Source organism: Pinus tabuliformis, chromosome 4_1 (genome assembly GCF_031772625.1).
Source record: "Pinus tabuliformis cultivar Carrire ecotype Pingquan chromosome 4_1, CPIR1, whole genome shotgun sequence".
NCBI classification, from domain to species: Eukaryota; Viridiplantae; Streptophyta; class Pinopsida; order Pinales; family Pinaceae; genus Pinus; species Pinus tabuliformis.
The window spans coordinates 909764957-909786223 of NC_142303.1; the positions used below are offsets into that span (position 1 = coordinate 909764957).

The window sequence follows — 21267 nt, forward strand, 5'->3', positions numbered from 1 at the left end:
TAGATGAAATCAACATAATATGTTCTCATATGAAGCATAACGGAGTTGACTGCAATTAAGGAACTCTGATTGGAAGCTCATAGGAATGAAGAGTGTGAGGAAAATGGGGGAAGGGATCATGAGGTATGCAACAATGGTAGAAGGCATTCAACATCCGAAGATCAAGAATATCTGACTAAGATATCTCCCGGAAAGATATAAAGACTCCAATGAAAGTCGGAAAAAGATAGAGACCCTTGACAATGGATATCTTTGGGAGATGTGTCAACATGTATGCAGGATGTTGATACCTACAGGAAGATGTCATGATGAAAGACCATCACAAAGGTAATTTTTGGTTTAAGTGTTCATTTCTTATTTTTGAACTAATATCTGGATGGGCTTATGTAGGACTGCCAAAGGGAAGATATGTGGATGACTTCCAGGAAGACCATATAGAAGGATGTAAGATCCTTCTGGAAAATATGGCATGAAGAAAGCAGCATGACATGAACCAAAGCCAGATGGAAACCAGATGGATCACTTTCTGATAAAAGAATAAGGACATGACTGACTCATGAATGAAAGTGATGGATAGTCTGTGCCCTATGAAGTCCCAAAAAGATGAAGACTCCATGACATCGAGAAGGAGAGGAGTTATTCAAGCAGCTGGTTGTCCCAACATCTCCACCTGAGAAGTTGTTGTATGTTGAAGAAAGTGTAACTAGGTTCGGTCTTCATAAATGTAAATTTGATCTTTGTACTTGTAAAAGAAAAGAATTGTTATTTTTTGTAATTATCAAGAATGAGTTTCTTGCCCATTTGATAGGTCAAGCACATGTTTGAGTGTCTCTAGGAAAGTCAAAGAGTCAATGTCATTATTGAAGACCCCTTGAGGACATGTTACACTATGTAACCTATGTAATTATGTCAAAGATATGTGTCAAAAGTGATCCTCCAAAGTAAAGACAAGTCTCCTCTTCAAGTCGGCCCAAAGAATGAATTTTGGGGCACTTAAAGTCAAGTTGGTCTCACTGGCTCAAGTCGGCCTAATCAATGTTTTCAAAACCGGCCAGCTTTGAGCCGACTTGGCCGAGTTGGTTCGAGTCGATGCCCAAAAGTTTGACCTGGCCATGGAAACGGTTCGGCCAGTCGGGTTAATACCGAGCCAGCCGAGTTGTTTAACAACTTGGCTGGCTCGATATTAACCCAGCCGACTCGGTCGAGCCCCCAATAACTCGTTCGGGTTGGAACAACAACTCGTTAACCCTGAAAATCAACGAATTTTTTTTATTTTCTTCTTTTGGGGGACTCCAAAGTGGATTGTAATTTGTCTATATTGTCTTTAGGGTCCATTCCCCTCTCCTAAACCTTATTTAACCCACCCAACCCCTCTCATTCTCTCACAGCCATCTCATGCATTTGAGTGAGAATTTCAGTGAGAGTTTGTGAGGAGTTGTTGAGTTTGTTTTTGGAGTTGCAGTGAGGAGTCTTGGGCAAGCATTGTAGTTCGAGTGAGGAGCTTCTTGGGCAGCCATTTGGAGTAGCATTTGCCATTGAGGAGTTGGTTTCTTGGAGCAAGCTTGAGGAGGCAGTTTGTGCCTAGAGGTTTTTTTTTCACTTGTAAAAATCTGTTTTTGCTTATTAAATTTTATGTGCAAATCTGGAAATCCTAAAGAGTGTTTTTTGTGAAAGAAATGAACATTGAATCAATGTTTTTTTGTTTTGTTTTTATTTTCATATTTTTTGCTTTCATTTCCAAGTAAAAAAATGGCACCTAGAGTGAAAGATGCTGCTGGGGCATATGTTGAAATGGTTGATAGTCAAATGCATTGCAAATTTTGCCATAGGAAAATTAAGGTCTTGGGGGCATTAATAGGCTGAAACAACACTTGGCGGGGATTAGAGGCCAAATTACTCCATGTATCTCACCAAAAATTGGGGAAATTAGGAAGGATTTGTTAGCCAACTTTGAGAAGTTTAAAGAAGATAAGGCTAGGCAAAAAGAGTTAGAGGCTGAAATTGGGAGGAAGAGGAATATACAAAAAATGTTGGCTACCAACCCCCATTTTGATTTTTCAGGGTTCTTCCTCTATCCCTTGTACTGATGCATCCAACCCCTTCCAATATGTTCCTCCCTCTTTTGAGTCTGCTCAAGAAAATGGAAAGGGTAAAATGAAAAAGGGTGATATGAATATCAAAAGTTATTTCACTCCCTCCTCTCCATCAGATGCACATGGTCCTCAAGCTAGTAGAAGTCATATGCAACCCACTTTAGATGACAATTGGAAGAAAGAATTGAGGGAGACTGCTTGTGATTACATAGCTAGATGGTGGTATGATGTTGATATCCCCTTCAATGCTTCTCATTCACCATATTATGAGCCTATGTTTGATGTCATACATGCTGCTAGAAAAGGCTTCAAAGGCCCTACTATGCATGAGATAAGGGGGTATCGTTTACATAAAGAAATTTTATCCATTAATGACTATTTGAAAGATTTCAAGGACTCATGGGAAAGAACAGGTTGTACCATCATGTCAAATGGATGGACTGATCAAAGAAACTGTACCATCATAAACATTCTTATCTTCTGCCCACAGGGAACCATGTTTCTAAAATCAGTTGATGCATCTGATAAGGTAATAAATGGGCAATTGTTGTTTCAGCTATTGGATGAGGTTGTTAGGAGGTGGGGGTGGCTAATGTTGTTCAAGTCATCACAGATAATGCCTCTAACTATGTTCTTGCTGGTAAACTATTAGAGGAAAAACACAGGACCATCTTTTGGACCCCATGTGCTGCACATTGCATAGACCTCATACTTGAGGATATTGGCAAATTAGATTGGGTCAAAAACACTGTAGATCATGCCAAAAGCATAACAAAATTTATCTACAATCATTCATGGATTTTGAGCCTGACGAGGAAACACACAAGGGGCAGGGATATTATTAGGCCTGCCATCACTAGATTTTCTACTCATTTTTTGACATTGCAATCTATGCTTTCACAACATAGAAACTTGTAAAAGATTTTTTCCAGTGAAGAATGGAGTCAAAGCCAATGATCTCACAAACTAGAAGGCAAGGAATTGAAAAAGAAAGTTAATGAAGAAATATTTTGGAGAAAGGCAACAAAGATTGTGAAGCCTGCTGAGCCACTGGTTAAGGTGTTACGGTTGGTGGATGGGGAAAGATTGGCTATGGGCTTCATTTATGAGGCTATGGATCAAGCAAAGGAGCAAATAAAGAGGGCATACAAGGATAAAGTGGCTAAGTATGGGCCCATTTGGGCAATCATTGATGAAAGATGGAACAATCAACTCCATTGCTCTATACATGCAACTGGGTATTTTTTGAACCCACAGTATCATTATAAAGCTAAGGCGACAGGAGCTTTGAGGGGGGAGGTTAGAGATGGATTGGTTGACTGCATTGATCGCATGATCCCATTAGAGTGTGATCAGCTAGAGATACACCGACAGGTCACAACCTTCAGCACTGCCTCAGGTACCTTTGGGAAGAACCTAGCAAAGATTGCAAGGGAAGCAGATGAGCCAGGTAAACAAAAATTTCAATTTTCAAATTCTTAATACTTATTTTGTTAAATCGTTTATAATATGAAAGTTGGATATAATTTGTAATTTTGTTGAGCTAACTCATTATACTCCTATGTTTTTTGTAGCACAATGGTGGGAGGCTTTTGGTAGCCATTGTCCAGAATTGCAAAAGTTTGCAATTCGTATTTTGAGTCAAACTTGCAGTGCTACTGGGTGTGAGCACAATTGGTCTGTCTTTCAAAGGATTCACACAAAGAAGGGAAACCATTTGGATTAAAAACAGTTAAATGATCTAGTATATGTCCAATATAACCTTGGGCTCAGGCGCAACCAATTGTTGAACAAAAGACCTAATTCAGATCCCATTGTGTTGGAAGACATTGATCCAACATCAGATTGGGTAGTGGAGAGTCATCCAGCCGAGTTTGCTTCTGATGAGGATATTGATTATGACTTACAGACGATAGCATCACTCGAACATAATGTTCAGTTGAATGCAGATCCTGATCCACTTGTACCAGCCTCAGCGTCAGAGCTAGCAAGTCCTCCAGTTGCAGGTGCTTCCTCTGCTCAGGCACGACAAAAGCGCATACCTCGTCTATCTCAGCTTGTAGCTGTTGCATAGCCTGCTAGTGCTACCACTTCTATAGTTGCAGTTGGAGATGATGATGAGAAGGAGCCATGGGCCCCCCAGTCTAACTCTGATGATGATCCAGAGATTGATCCACATGATCTCGGCTCCTCTGGCAGTAGCCAGTAGTACTAGTCACAGTTTACTTTTGTTGTAGAGACCATTTCTAGCCTCCTTGGTTATGTGTTTTTGATATGATCTCTATATCATGATCATGTATGTATTGGACAGTGCATTGGGTGCCATTTTGATATAATGGATATATTCATGAGCCTACTTTGATCATATGTTGTCTTCTATCTATATTATAATGCTGTGTGTTTGGAAACATGAATGAAAATCTTTAAAATTATGTTTTTTTATTAAAAAAATACGTATTTAATGCATTTTTTAAAATGACCGACTCATTGAAATCAAGCCAACCGAGTCGATACCAAGTTGAAGTCGACCCTTGGCCAAGTCGGAGTTTTAAAACATTGGGCCCAATAGGAAGGAAAAACTCCTATATACAGGGCAGTTCAACCTCACCTTGGGAGCATCAATCATCTCTAAAATCATAAAAGAAGAAAGGTCGAAAAAGAGGTGCGAAAAATGGGCATAAAGGTGATTCTGGGGCGACGAAGAAGAAGCAACACAAACCGAGTTTGGGAGGGCTGTTATAGGGCCTAATTCTGTCACACATGCGAAGAAAGGAGGGCAGTTGTGCAGTCACAGATCAACAAGTGCAGCAACCTAATCAAGTTTGATTGGGCTAGGAAAAGACATCTAATAAAGCCTCCATCTCTAGCAAAGAAGAGGACACCTAAAGCAAAGGAAGGAGGCAAGTGAAAGGGCTCATTTCAAGCCCTAGATTAGCCACACATGCGAAGAATTCAGATCTAGGTAAGAGGATTAGCCTCTCACTTGGAAATATCACATCAAGGAAGATCTCATTCTCTAGCTTAAGTGTCAAGGAAAAGGAAGATTGCCAAGCGATGTAGAGAAGGAAAGGAAGACTCCAAAGAAGAGGTCTGTAAGGAGACCTAGGGTTTCTGCAGTCGCTGAAAAAAGATCCCTCAGTTGTCAGAAGAAGTGCAAAGGAAGGTATCAAGGTGCAAAACAGAAGAAGGCATTGATTGAAGGACAAAAGGAAGAGAGACTGTGTCTTGTGCTTGGAGGATCTACTGGTCAAGGGTCTAGGGTTTGGCATTTGTCAATTGAAACTTCAATAAGAGAAATTTGCAAAAGGGTTTTCCTCTCTAGGAGAGAGAGGCTTTTCCCTCACAGAGAGCCAACATCTTGTGTTCTTGTCTCTTTTGTTTTGGTAACTGTTTGATGAAGTAAGAGGAACACACACTAATAACAATAAGAGAAGATTATGCTAATAACAAAAGTAAAAATTACTTCACAAATTGTTATTATCGTCAGAAGAATCTCACTATAACCTAGATGCCTTAGATTCTTCAACATGGTATCAGACCTAAGGTGACATATCAAGGAAGGGCATCTCAAGAGCACATAGAAGGTTGAAACATCAGATCTACAAGCAAGGGTTCCGGATCCATCAAAGTCAAGGAGGATTACCATCTCCTCTCCTAGATCCATCAAGAAGGATTACCAGACTGAGAACAAAGAAAGAAGAAATCCTTCCATCTAAAGGCTTCTAGAAGAAGGTTCATCCAAAAAGGGTTTACATCAAAGACTCATCTTGTTCAAAGGAACGTACTCAGATCTAGGCCCATCATTGAAGATCTCTAGATCTACACATTGAGAAGTTTTCATCAACAAGCAAATCTATCACAAGGCACCTTGAAGGAAGCATCTTGAAGAACTCCAAGATCCAAGAAGCTGAGACTTCATTCATCAAGGAAGCAACAAGATCTCCTCATCACTAACACTCTCAAGTAAGTATTTTTATGTCCTCTCCTGAAAATATCAAAATGTCTTTTTGCAAGGAAAGCAACAAATTGGTTGGGACTGCTAATTTCCTTGCATGGAAAAAGAGGACTGATCTACTTCTCAAATAAAATGAACTTTTGGACTACATCAAAGGGAGTGCCACTGTTCCTGTTAAGGAACAAACTCAAGCCCTAGAAAAGTATAATAAGGATGAAACAAGGGCTCAAAGGATTCTGATAGAATCCATTGAGGACAATATCATTCCTTATGTTTCCAAACTTGAAACATCTAAAGAAATCTATGATAAGTTGGTGGAGCTATCCTTAGTTAGTACAGCGAGAAGTGATATCGTTGCATAATGAATTATACAAAATGAAGATATCCAAGGAAGAAGGAATAGCTCCCTACTTCATGAAGGTGTTTGAGATGAGAGACTAGCTACAAGAACTAGGAGAAGTTATGTTAGAGAGAGAAATGACGATCGTGGTGCTCAATGCATTACCTAAGGAATGGGGCAACTTCACATCAAGTATATATGCCAAGAAGAAAGCTACCCCATTAAATGAACTTTGGTCTCTATGCAAAATTGAAGAGACTAGACTCAAAGCCAAATATGATGTGGTATCAAAGGAGCAGGCATTTGCTACTATGGCCAAGAGAAAAGGGAAATTTGGCAAGCTTGGTCCACAGAAAATGGGTAAGAGAGATATGTTCAAAGTTCAATGCTTTGGCTGCCAAGAGTATGGACACTATAAGAGGGATTGTCCTAAGTTCAAGAAGGACAACAATAAGAGGAAATGATAAGAAACCCACATTACCCAAGAAGAAGATAAGAAGCAAAAGGAGGGCCCTCTGGATCTCTACTATGATTGAGATCAACTTCTTCACATAAGAATTCTTTAAAATTTTGGGTATCATAGGAACATGTAGCAGTAGGATAGAATGCATGATTTATGAGAATGGCATCTTTAGGAATATAGGAGCATTATCAAGAGATAGCTCAGGTTAAGATATTCATGTAGGAAGGGTGTAGCCATTGGATAACCTCATCAAGGCATAAAGGAATGATCAAGAAGAATCATCTTAGAAGGCCACTATCATCAGCAGAAAGGAGCATTTGCAGGATGAGGACTACAAGGATCCTTCGGTGAAATCTTCAATAGAGGATTCATGACTTTAAGGAAAAGCAGATGTCTCAATAAGAATTCCACTCATGGGGATTCAAGAAAGGATGATATGTAGGCAAGGAAAGATGTAGCAAAGCAAAGGAGATTGAGGTAATCTCAATCTAGGAAGCTATCGAAGGAAGATGAAATGATCAAGGAAAGAACTAAGGTGAGGTATGTATGCATCTACGTTTTTAGTTAAAGTCATGTCATCATTTGTATCAATAAGCATGGAGAATTGCTCTGGTAGCATGGTCAAGGACAGGGTAGATCTCTTTCATCGAAGAAAATGCTCGAAGGCATGGTCCACTCACTGATAAAGATCATCATGAGAAAGGTCCTCATATGGAGTATGAGGTGGTTCACTAAGAAAAATCTATAAAAAAAGCATACGGGAAAAGGGATAAGGATAAAAGGACACCATGGACACCAAGAATCAACATCTGATAGATTTGTTGAAGTCGTCTCTCGGAAGAAGGCACGAGAATTAGGACAAAGGAAGGAAAAGATCAAAGGATCCCTGACACCTAGAAAGGCCTTGGAGATGTGAAAATGCAGGATGTTGATGATTCAAGTCAACAAGATGTCATGATGGAAAGCCATCTCATAAGGTACTATTTGATTTCTTGAATAATATCTGGATAGGTTCATGCAGAACAAGGCTTGTAAGTGCAAGTACAACCAACATTCATGTGGTGGATGGAAATTCCTGAAAGAAACATGATGAAGAAGAAGTAGCCATATGACGGAGGTTCCAGATATGAAGGCCAATTTCCATGAAGAAAGGAATGACATGACAAACTAAGGAGGAAAGTGATTGATGGTTGATTCCCTACAAAGAAGAAGCTCGACGAAATTTCATGACATCAAGGAAAGGAAGTGATCAAGTAGCCGAAGGACCCACAAAGAAGAAGTTGTTGATGAAAAGGAAAGTCCATAATTGAGAGGGAGCCCTGACAAGTCCCTGATTAAGAGGGAGCTTGGGCAAGTCCCTGGTCAGAGGGAGCTTGGGCAAGTCCCTGGTCAGAGGGAGCTTAGGTACATTCCTTCACAAGAATGGAAATATCTTCCCTAGTTGAGAGGGAGAGATAGACACAACATTCTTTTATTCACTTGGGAAGAAAGAATGGAGGATTGGATAATCATCTGGCATTCGATGTTCTTTGAGGATGTGTAGGGCATCCAAGAGAAGAGTAGGCAAGAGGACCGATATTCTTTGAGGGTTGGGAACTCAAGATAAGAATAGTCTTAAAAGGTCATACTCAGTGAACACCCAGGTGAGTATGTATCTTGAGAGACAATGATGAAGGTGTCTATAGTCATTGGTCTCGCCAACATTGTGCTCTGATCTACTGAGAGATAGTGTTGTCAGTCAAGGCCTTGCTGTGGAAACAATGTTGGTTACTATGATGCTATAACAGATGGATTGCCAATCCGATTTCTCTTATGTGAATTCTTCAGATTCAAAATAGCCAAACACCTTGTAATTGATTTATGAATACCTCCCTAGTTAAAAGGGAGTGTTGAAGAAAGTGTAACTAGGTTCAGTCTTCATAAATGTAAATTTGATCTTTGTACTTGTAAAAGAAAAGAATTATTATTTTTGTAATTATCAAGAATGGGTTTCTTGCCCATTTGATAGGTCAAGCATGTGTTTGAGTGCTTCTAGGAAAGTCAAAGAGTCAATGTAATTATTGAAGTCCCCTTGAGGGCATGTTACACTATGTAACCCATGTAATTATGTCAAAGATATGTGTCAAAAGTGATCCTCCAAAGCAAAGACAAGTCTCCTCTTCAAGTCGGCTCAAAGAATGAATTTTGGTAAACTGAAAGTCAAGTTGACCTCACTGGCTCAAGTCGGCCCAATAGGAGGGGCAAACTCCTACATATAGGGCAGTTCGACCTCACCTTAGGAGCATCAATCATCTCTGAAATGAGCAAAGAATGTTAGTCAAAAAAGAGGTGCGAAAAAGGGGCATAAAGGTGATTCTAGGGCACCGAAGAAGAAGCAAGAGAAACCGAGTTTGGCAGGGCTGTTATAGGGCCTAATTCTGTCACACGTGCGAAGAAAGGAGGGCAGTTCTGCAGTCACATCAGATCAACAAGTGCAGCAACCTAATCAAGTTTTATTGGGCTAGGAAAAGACATCTAATAAAGCCTCCATCTCTAGTGAAGAAGAGGACACCTAAAGCGAAGGAAGGAGGCAAGTAAAAGGGCTCATTTCAAGCCCTAGACCAGCCACACGTGCGAAGAATTCAGATCTGCAGTAAGGTAAGAGGATCAGCCTCTCAACTTGGAAATATCACATCAAGGAAGGTCTCATTCTCTAGCCTAAGTGTCAAGGAAAAGGAAGATTTCCAAGCAAAGTAGAGAAGGAAAGGAAGACTCCAAAGAAGAGGTCTCTAAGGAGACCTAGGGTTTCTGCAGTTGTCAAAAAAAGAGCCCTCAGTTGCCGGAAGAAGTGTGAAGGAAGAGATCAAGGTGCAAAATAGAAGAAGGCATTGATTGAAGGACAAAAGGAAGAGAGACTGTGTCTTGTGCTTGGAGGATCTACTGGGCAAGGGTTTAGGGTTTGGCATTTGTCAACTGATGCTTCAATAAGAGAAATTTGTAGAAGGATTTTCCTCTCTAGGAGAGAGAGGTTTTTCCCTAGCAAAGAGCCAACATCTTGTGTTCTTGTCTCTTTTGTTTTGGTAACTGTTTGATGAAGTAAGAAGAACACACACTAATAATAATAAGATAACATTGTGCTAATAAGAAAAGTAAAAGGTACTTCACAAATTGTTATCATTGTCAGAGGAATTTCACTATAACCGAGATGCCTTAGATTCTTCAAAACTGTAGGTCCCTAATTAAGAGGGAGCCTGGAAAGTTTCTTACTTGGAAGAAACTAGGAAATTCCTAAGCCAAGAGGGAGCTTAGGTACATTCCTTTTGTAGGAATGAGTACATTCCTTTATTGGAATATGTCCTCCCTATTTGAGAGGGAGAGATAGACACATTATTCTAGTCTTCACCTAGGAAGACAGAATGGAGGATTGGGTAATCAATTGGCATCCGATACTTGTTGAGGATGAGATAGGGCATCCAAGAGAAGAGTGATCATAGAGGACTGATATTCTTTGCGGACTGGGAATCCAAGATAAGAATAGTCTCGGTGGAACACACCCTGAGTACCCGGGTGGGGTATGTTCTAGGAGAGACAATGATGAGTATGTCTATAAATCATTGGCCTCGCCAACATTGAGCTCAGATCTTGTGGAGGGATAGAGTTGTTAGTTAAGGCCTTGCTATGTGACAATGTTGGTTGATATGATGCTATACAAATGAGTTACCAATCCGAATTCTTCTTATCAGAAATTCTTTAGATTGAGAATGACCAAGTACCATTATGAATACCTCCCTAGTTAGAAGGGAGTGTTGAAAAGTGTAACTAGGTTCGGTCTTCATAATGACATGTATTTATGATTTTATATAATGAGATGTAAATAAGAAAAATAAAATTATTGTATTACTTGCTTCATGGGTTTCATGAGCAAGAGATTTTTGCTTTTGAGTCAAGACTCCCATTGAGAGTCTTTAGGAATTATTTGTCATCTAGTCATAAAATGATAGAGTCATTGTCATGTAATGAAGTCAGGTTACACTTTGTAAAAGGCCATACTTGTCCATGTAAAGCATCCTCGAAGACCTTGTCACTTATCATCTTCAAGTCGGCCTACAACGAAGGAAGAACTTGCTAGAAGAAGTCAGCCTACCTACTTGAGATCATGTTGGCCTAAGGGACATGAGAAGATGTGTATAAGTAGCCTCACTCGGCCTCACTTAGAAGCAAGAAACTCAACAAGCATTTGATAAAGAAGAAGTGTGAAGTAAAGCCCAGCAGTAGAAGTACAAAGAAGATATAGCAAAGGAAGTTTCTTCTGGGGATAGCAAAGAAAGGATTCTTCTTGAATAGTGAAGGAATGTTTCTTCTGGGGATAGCGAAGAAAGGATTCTTCTGGGGATAGTGAAGAAAGGACTCTTCTGGGGTCAGCGAAGGAAGGATTCTTCTAGGGTCTATCTTGGGTTATATACTCTCCCACAAGCAAAGGAAGAAGGAACGAAGGCATCACAAAAGGACCGAAGAGAAGCAACATAGGTCTCTCTTAAGGAGACTAGGGTTTCTAATCTAGGGTAAACCTAAGAGACCGAGATTCTCTGGGTGACCAAGATAATAGAGACCGAGATTCTCTAGAGGAGACTAGTGAAAGCCTAGAGATTGAGATTCTCTAGAGGAAGCCGAGAAGAAGCAGTGTGAAGGATAGAGACCGAGTTTCTCTAGAAGCCAAGGAGAGTAGTTCGAGATCTAGAAGAAAGTCGAGGCAGGGAAGAGGCAGAACATCAAGGTTAGTGACAAGGTTCTTGGGAGGATACTAGAGTCAAGGGTCTTTGTCATGGTCTTGGTATTCGTCAATTGAAGATCTATAAGAAGAATTTTGATCGGGTTTTCCTCTCAAGAGGTGAGAGGTTTTGGCCCTGGCTGACTAGCCTACATATTGTGTCACTTGTCTTCTATTGTGCATATTGGTAATTGTCTTGATGAAAAGAACATAATAATAATATAACGAAGAGAAGAATATAAGCTAAGAAGTAAAAAGTATATCACAAGCAATTATCAAGCAGAAAAATCTTTTAACTCCTTATGCCCTAGATTTCTCAACGGGGGGGCGCTTCCATTTTAGATCCCCCTACATACACACCTTCAAATTCACCCAAAATGAATTCCTACAACCATTTGGAATAAAAACCTTGCGAAACTTGCAGGTAAGCAAGTTGATAAAAGGGCATAAGTTGACAAGGTTGAAGATTCCAACCAAAGCAAATAATGGGCCTAGCCACAATCATTTGGGTTGAAATCTGACCACTAATACTTAACATAAGCAAGACTACTTGCAATGTTTCAACTTTCAAACTGAAACACAAGGTGGCAATGACTTCTGAGTCAAGACAAAACAAGAGAAATAAAAACTATGAGAAGCATTGATAGTACTATAATATAGGTTAAGAAGCAAACAATAACAATATATTGGCTGAAAATTTGCTATTTATCATATCAAATATGAGATACCAGTGAAATCGATGAAGGTAAATCTATTGCACATGCTACATTGAAACAACATTTACAACTATAAGGATTTTATATGAATTATCAACTATCTCATAAGAACTGTCCTTTAGATGAAGTGATAGTGATACCTGCATGACAATAAGGCGCTTTGTGCAGAGGTTTAAATAAGCTGTAGGGCATACAATATGTCTGAAATTATTCTTTTCAAGGTTCCTCTTTATTGTCTCCTGAAAATAAAAATCAATGAAATGTCAACCTGGAAACAAGTCCCATAAAAATGCCATATTATATTGATTACCACAAAGAACAAGGCTTCAAAAATTGACTGTTATGATTAAAATTTTATTTATTTCAACACTCGCAAAGTTTTTTCTATACAGATACCAAAGGAAAGTAATAAATATTTCATAAAGTTTATTAACCACCGCGAAAAAGAGAAGAAAAGTAAAATGGAATTTAATACAGTTTCCCATATTGCTAAGTTTTTCCTTGCAGATAAATACACCACCATGAAAACATCTCAAGATTGCTTAACATCTAATTCAATTGTTAGTGCAATTGATTTCTAATATGTACACTATATGCTAAACTAGAATTGGTCCATTTGCAATGAAATTCAAAGGGGCAAACGACAAAAGAGGTAGCTCTTTACATAAAAAAAATTCCTAATTAGTATTCTGTTGTGTTTTCATGAATGTAAATGGTTACTAATGTCTCCATCATTTACAATTTCTTTCCATCTCATCTATGTAAGTTACAACCTGGCAGATGCATAGAATGCTCATCAAAAATATTGTGAGAAACATTGTTGTTAAGGTAGACTATAATTGCAATGTCGGATACAAAAAGATACTATGGCCTCAACTAGGAGATATGTTGCGAGAATAACATTAAACTTTATATTGTATGATGTTCCATGGTGATTAATTAATAGGAATTAATTGAGAAAGGTGAGAATTCTCTAGAAACTCACATGGATCAACTTAGAGATGATCTCGTCATCGATTAAGATTTAATCTTAGCCCATTTACCAGTCCATTTCATTTCCATTTGCAATCACATGAATCATTATCACATTAACAGTAACTGAAGAAAGAACAGAAGTGATAGATGCAGAAGACAAACCAAGACAGAGAACACAAGGACATGGCTCAAGCCAGGGAAAAACCCCAAGATGGGGAAAACTCTTGATCAATTCTTCTTATTATTAATACAAATGCTTAGCAGAGAAAGTACAATAAAGTCAAGATTGACTTGCCAAATTGACGATAAATGGATGGCCCAAAATTGCAATTCTGAAGCAAGCTAATTTGCGCTCTGAAGTTGGAGTCAAATTGTTGTAGGTTAGGGTTGCTTACGGTCCACTGTTGTCTTACTTAACAGCTCTAAAACATCTTCTTTCAACTGCAGCTCTTCAAGGCAAACAAGGTGTTTCCCTTCATTAGCCCTTAGAGCTGGTCTATGACCAAATTAGGTCTCTCATTCACCTTATCTAGGCTAGGACAGATCTGCGGCACATCTTGAAGCAAGAATCTTGCAAAAGGTTGTGGCCTTCCTCCCTTAGACTCCTATCCAACTTCTTGTTGTTCTAACCCAAGTTTAGGCCTCACGATTCCCTCCAATCTGAAGCACAAGGGCTTGGACCCCCCTGCAATCTCTTGGACAAACCTGTGGCTGCTTGTAGGCTGCTTCAAACATGAAATTTGGACCCTACAATACGACAGAACCTGTGACCCAATAAAATGAGGAAGAACCCTCTCCAACCATGCACAAGTAGCCCTCAAACAAGCCTTCACCTGCTCGTCCCTACTGTTGGATGCCTATGGCCGTCAACAGCCCTAGAGGGAACCCAAAATAGTCTTCTAACCCTTGCTCGAGTAGCTCCTCTCCTGCAGCCAATATCAGATGTGTTTCCTTGTGATAAGATGCACTTGGGATATCACAAATGAGGTTGGAGGACACCTCTATATATACAAATTGGTGAGGGTCAAGAGACATGATGTTTGGGATTTATGAGCCTACATGGTGGTGAGGCCAACCTTGACAATTTGCATGTGAGTGGGCATAAATTCAAAAACACATTTCTCCTTATCTAAATTTGATGATCTTTAGGTCGATTTTGGTCCTCTCAAAAAGAGGAATTCAATGCAATAATCATCTCCATCAAATGAGTCGTCTAGAGTGTGATTTGGCCCTAGTTGCCAATTTTAACACTCCCTCTCAACTAGGGAGAATTCCACCTACCAATCCATGTCATCCAACATCTTTGCATCCCATCTCAACTCTGTTGACCACTCATATAGATAATGAAGAAGAATTGATCGAGATGAGTCACAAGACCTTACCACTCTCCACTGACAATAGTTAGTGCACATAACCAGGAGTAAAACCGTAATTAGACTTGATCCCAAGAGATCAAGTTTGTCAAGAATCATGCATCCTAGATATAGGGAGTACGACAATACACGATGCGTCCATCGGTAGTGCTATGCTCCCAAACCACTTTTCCCAACTCATTGGCCAGATGATAGGTACTTCCCATGTGTCCCGACTCCCGAACTACATGGGTAGGATGATGCTAGGGCAACGACAGGGAAAGAATAAATCGCATCTTGCTCACAACCACATGTAGGGAAAGGATAAACCACATCCTACAGTCACGTGTCACAACCATCGTAGGGAAAGGATAAACCACATCCTACGCGCATGCAAACCACCGAGAGTAGGGAAAGGATGAACCACGTCTTACATGCATGCCAACCAACAATCATAGGAAGGATCCTACACGTGGGAAAAGGATGAATCATGTCCCATCGACATGTCAACCATCGATCATAGGGAATGGGCATCCTACATGTGGGGAAAGGATGAATCATGTCCCAGTGACATGTCCACATGTGACAACCGACAGATGCCTATATGCATCTCTCGCTGGGGTATCTGCAAGAGAAGGTGAACCTCTCATCCTGCTCATATGCCCTAGGAGAAGGTGAGCCACTCATCCTATGCATATATCATCATGGAGCATCACAGGGAATGGTGAACCACTCACCCTGTACACAACATACGTATAGGGGAAAGTGAACCACTCACCCTACGGTCACACATAGCTCCAAGAAGTACCCCAGGAGCTCCCAGAGCTCAATGTTCAATCGGGACCCTCATAGTAGGGTCTTTCCACGACTCCAGCCTCTTTATGAGAATCTTGATCTTACCAAGAGGCTTTACAAGGATGTCGGACACCTATGCATCCATCCTGGAATGATGGAGCTTGATTTCTCCCTGTTGTACCATATTCCAAATAAAAGGGTACCTGATGCCAATATGCTTAGAATGGTCGTGGAACATGGGATTCTTTGAATCCTACTCTGTAATATACAACAACGGTGGTTTCCAACATGTGCAAAAATGGCTTACTGAAGAGTTTCCTTAAATGGCTTCATAATAAGCCATGCTTGCTACTTTATACATTATGCTTCAATGGTACTCCCAGAGCAATAGAATTCATTCTTTGATTTATTCAAGAAATAAAGGTGGACCTCAAGAGATACAATGCTTAGATGTGCTCTTACCATTTACCATGTTGTCAGTCCAACAATTCTTAGCAGTGTACTTCAGATCATTCTTAATATTAAAGAGCATCTATCCAATATATGAATCTTAACCATAAATTGTCTATGTATCAAGGCATACACCAGTGTTCACATAAGTTGTCTATGTTTAGATTAGCAGCTTCTCCATCTTATCAGACTTTTATGCTTAGGAACAAAGCTAGGTCTTTTATTTTGACTTTAAAAATCAGCTCCCTCTTACATTGATAAATGAGAGGATCATCATCTGTTGGACAGACAACATCAATTGTTGTATCCAAACATCATAGCTACCATTGAACATCGAGAAAGTAATCTTGCCCAAACATAACCATCGAGCTATTTGCAAACTGCTATTAATCCATGGATTTTATAGCTCCCTTTGAAGCCTTGCTTTAGGTGATCATCTAGCCTTCAGTCATGAGCTTCCCATATGAGGGATGAGACAGGCAACTGCAATAGTAAACTTCGAGGAAACGCCAAGTCAAAGAGGAAAAATTTTGAAGAATCATCATGGTCCTTCTTTAACCAAGGAGAAGAAATTCTCCCATGAGATTATGTCAAAACAGTTGTATTATCCTTCATCACCAGATGACATCTACCAATGCATCAAATTACCTAATCCATGATGAGGAGGGTTCCTTCGCATTCAAGCGTCCATATCTATAAGACTATTCTTCATAAGATCCTGGCTCAATGCAACCAAGATGCCAAAATCAGGGTCTTCTACTTATCGTGCTCTTTAAGACAGAATATGCCATGCACCTTCTTCAAGGCACCTCTGTTTTCATGCTGATAAGCGTTGATATAAAAATACTATTCCAAAGTGCCATGCACTTCTTCTCCTAGTTCTTCAAAAACAAAAGCTTCGATTGTGTTGTTGTAATCAATGTTGTTAAAAGCGCGATCGGGATTTAATCGGCGCCGGGAAAAAAGCGGAAAAAATCGTTAAAATCGGGAAAAAATCGGAAAAAAGCGGGAAAAAATCGTTTGGCACAAAAATATTCATTTTTTTTCATTTTTTTTCAATTTTTTTAATATCTAAACCATCTACAACATAAAATAAATACATTGACACATAAATATGATAAAAAAACTAATATATAAGATGTTTAATATCATTTCTAGCGCTAAAATCACACATAACATTGAATCATGTCCTGAATAGTAAGTCCTGAGTCCCAAGTCCAACTCAGCCACAAAATATCAACAAAAAATATGATAATGTATCTCATCATGTCATAATGTCATATACAATAAAATGAAAGTCTAATCCTATTGATTTCCTCTGCCCCTCTTGCGAGAATATGGCACAGCTTTCTCTTTCCCTCTAGATGTAGAAGCTGGTGCCTGTGCTGGTGGAAATGGCAGTGGAGTCTGACGTGCTCTAGAAGCTAAAGAACTAGTAGTAGCAGCTACAGGAGGCTGAGGTGGACGGAGACCACGTCCTCCACTGGTGGTAGTGGTAGCCCGGGTAGCCCGGGTAGGCGGTGTCACCTCCTCCTCCTGCTCCTCCTCCTCCTCCTCCTCCTCCTCCTGCTCCTGCTCCTGCTACTCCTCCTCCTCCTCCTCCCCCTCATCCTGCACTAACCAATCCTCAGTGGGATCCATGAGAGGCCTCTCGGTCTCAACCCTCCATTCAGCAGTGGTGTCAATCCCATCCAATGAGATGGCTTCCGTATCAGGTGTCTTCTCTAGTTGTTTCACCCACAATCGAAGATTGTAGTAGACATAGACCATGTCATTAAGTCTATGGGACTCCAACCTGTACAAAGTTCATGAAATAATAAATTAATAATTAATAATTAATATTATAAAAAAAATATTGTTTAAAACTTTAATGAATTCAAAAATTTATTTGGAAATTTGCAATATTTTAAATGTTTAAGTGTTAACCTATTGCGCTTCTTGTTGTGTATTTTTTCAAATACACTCCAATTGCGCTCACATCCCGAGGAGCTGCATGTTTGGCTGAGGATGCGTATGGCAAGATTTTGCAAAAGGGGTACTCTGCCACCATACATCTTCCACCATGCGTCTACAACAAAATTACAAATAAAATTTTAAATAAACATAAGAAAAAAATGGAATTTGAAGAAACAATGAAATTTGAAACAAAGTTACAAAGTACATACTACAAACTAAAAAATACCTGGCATTTTAACCGTCCTATCAATGACAGCCATCTCAAAGCCAAATAAGCCACTTGACAACTTATATTGCTCAATTTGTCTAGAGATCTCCATACGTTCTTCTGAAGATCTCACCATCTTCTGGACACAGGTTAATAATCCTTCCACGACCTCAACATCAAAATTAAACCCACATGCATAAGAAAATGCAGGGTTCAGGAAAAGCCCAGCAGCATGAATGGGACGATGGAGTGTGTTGTTCCATCGCTCATCAATGACGTTCCATAGAAGGAGTTGTCTCTGGAACCCATCATCTCCCTTGTCATCATAGTAGGACCGAATGGCTTCTTTGGCCCTATCCATGGCTTCATACAAATAGCCCATTGCGGGCTTCTCACCATCAACCAACCGAAGAACCTTTACCAAAGGTTCTGTAACAGCGCACACCTCCTGCACTCCCGCCCAGAAGTCCTCCTGGTATGAAACTACTCTGCAGACGGCCTCTCCTTCTGGTTTGCGGCTCATTGACGAAGCACGCCACTCCTCTGAAAGAAACATTCTCTTCAAATCCCACATAGAATTCAAGAGGGATTGAAGAGATATGAAACTCGTCGCAAACCGTGTAATGGCGGGGCGCACCAACTCTTTGTTGTTGGTGCATTTTCTCATCAAGCTAAGCACAGATGTGTGGTTGTAAATAAATTTTGTGATGCTTTTTGATGAGTCAACAACCTCTTTGACAAAGGGAATTTTCCCTATGTCCTCTAACATCAAATCAATACAATGGGCAGCACAAGGTGTCCAAAATAAAGCAGGATGCCTGTCCATAAGCATTCTACCAGCAGCAACATAATTTGCAGCATTGTCCGTTATGACTTGGACAACATTTTCTGCACCCACCTCCAAAATAAACACATCCAGCAAATCACATAAAGTTTTTGCATCTTTGATTTGATGAGTTGCATCAACAGATTTGATAAACATAGTCCCCTTGGGACAACTAACCAAGAAGTTTATAAGGGTTCTCCCCTTTTGGTCAGTCCAACCATCTGACATAACAGTGCATCCTGTTTGTGCCCATGATGCCCTAAAATCCTCCAATCTTTGGGTGCAGTCACGCTTTTCATCTTGAAGAAGCCGGCCTCTGAAATCATAAAGAGAAGGGATTTTGTACCCCGGGCCAACACTGGCAATAGCATCAACAGTAGGTTGGAAAAATGGATTATTCCTTACAATGCTGAAAGGAATATCACTCCAGAGGAGAAATTTTGTCATCAACTTGTCAGCTTTTTCTTTTTCAGATCTTTTTAGCATTGAACCAATAGTTGGTTGTGAACCAGGTGTGGTTCGAGGAACAAAATATGATGATGCAGCTACCGGATTGACTGACGCTGCAGTAGAACCAGTGCCACTTGGCCCACTTCCTTCAACTGACCTTTTTAGTTGCCTTTTGAGTTCTTCTTTGGCCTCTCTAGTGTGCTCTAATTCTCCCAATGCTCTCATGGCTTTTTGGATAATTTCAGCATTTGTATTTAGACAGGGCCCCACATCATGTCCAGGGATTTGTGCAAGGTGGAACTTCAACTTGTACACCCCCCCGAATATTTCCTTTCCACACAACTTGCAATACAAGTTTTGTCTATCATTCGGAGTTTTAGGGTCACCATATTCCCAGAAAGGATCCAATTTCCTTGGCATGTTTGTTTTTGAATTTGCAAACCTATGGAAAAATAAGGATTAGGAAATAGGAATTTAGGATTACAAAATACAAATTACAATTTAGCATTTACAAAATTACAAGTTAATTATTTCCAAAATCCCAATTTCTAAACCCAAGTTACCCAACCAAATGCCAAAAAACAATGAAAATTCAAAAAAAATAAACAATGTTTAAAAAAAATGAGAAAATAAAAATAAAAAATTGGTTCTCATAGTCATAACAAATAACCCATCCCAAATCAATGAAAAATTTCAAAAAATTCTTTAAAAACAATGAAAAACAAAGTTTTTATAGAAGCAAAACCAAAAAAAATTAATCTACATACCTCTTTTATGGACAAATTGGTGATCTTGTCTTGGATTTCTCCTAAAACCACTTGGATTCGCTCCCAAATTCGACGGAAACCCTCCAGCTCCTCTCCCTCACCTCTTCTCCTCCTCCTCCGCGCGCAAACAGCAAAATGACATAGAAAAAATCGATTTTCGCATATAAAAAGCCGCTGCCCCGTGCCCCTGCGATTTTTTGGGTAAAAATCGCGATTTTTTGAAAAACTCGCGATTAAAAAAATTTGCCGATTTTTATGGATAAAAATCGCGATAAAATCGGCACTGCGAAAAAATCGCGATTTTAACAACACTGGTTGTAATATCCCCGATTTTGTGAGCAAGGGAGTCACTAAGGAAATTTTCCCAATTTTAGTAATATTAACTAAAAATGGGCAAATATTATTGGAGAAAGGTGGCTAGTATTATTTTATCGAATAATAGCGGCAAATTATTATTTTATTAAATGGTGGCAAAAGTGACTTAGTGGAAAATGGCCCCACCAATAAAATAATATTAAAAAAAGGAGTCTAGAGCCATGAGGAGAAATTATAGGAGGAGGATGGACTCATTTTGTGGATTATCTTTGGTCATTTTACAATTTGAACATTAGTTCTTTTGAGTTGCTTAGCCAAGACAACCATGTTGTTTAGCACAAGGAACTTTCCGAGGGGGAATTCCACCTCTACCTTTGGTGAACTTGAAGTGTCACCCTAGGGGAGTAAGAAGGAGTCCATCTCAAGACTTCTCTAGGAGCTACATTGAAAACCATTTCCAGCTGGAGCATGCTTCTCTTAGGGTACAGAAGGAAATTCGAAGGGGTTGAGAGAAGCTTGCAAACAGTGGAGATTTGGCCAGAGACTTTGCAGAGATTTATCCATAGGGAGGGCGAGTTTTTCCTTGGTGATTTGCAAGGCTGAGAGTGCTGCATTTTGGAGAACCAAATTTATCTATTTCAAGGGTTTCTGGACAACTACTGTGTAGAAATTTTGACAGGGAAATTTGGGGAGTTCGGACTAAGGAGAAATAAAGAGGCTTTGAGGAGTGATTTGCAGGGTTGGAGGAGATTTTTCCAGTCATTGATTGGCCTTCTAGAACAGAATTCTTTCTACGGAGTGTTTTTCTAGCTAGTTAGAACCATACACATTTCTTGGGGTCACTGAGGCATGTTGGATT

The 21267-nt window shown here is 39.7% G+C and overlaps 2 protein-coding genes across 5 annotated transcripts in view; both read right to left on the reverse strand.

The window, feature by feature from the left end:
• Positions 1-21267, reverse strand: part of LOC149179092 (uncharacterized) — a 395456-nt gene that overhangs the window by 25439 nt on the left and 348750 nt on the right. For all 4 annotated transcript variants that reach the window (XM_089420514.1, XM_089420515.1, XM_089420517.1 and 1 more), the window contains one exon: positions 12455-12553. In XM_089420514.1, coding sequence (XP_089276640.1) covers positions 12455-12553 — 99 coding nt within the window. The remainder of the gene's footprint in view (positions 1-12454; positions 12554-21267) is intronic.
• LOC149179093 (uncharacterized) lies at positions 17502-19362 on the reverse strand. The gene is made up of 2 exons (XM_089423884.1): positions 17813-19362; positions 17502-17681 (listed from the first exon to the last, which is right to left on the reverse strand). Exon 1 carries the CDS (start codon positions 19360-19362, stop codon positions 18058-18060), a length of 1305 nt encoding a protein of 434 aa, XP_089280010.1. The 3' UTR covers positions 17502-17681; positions 17813-18057.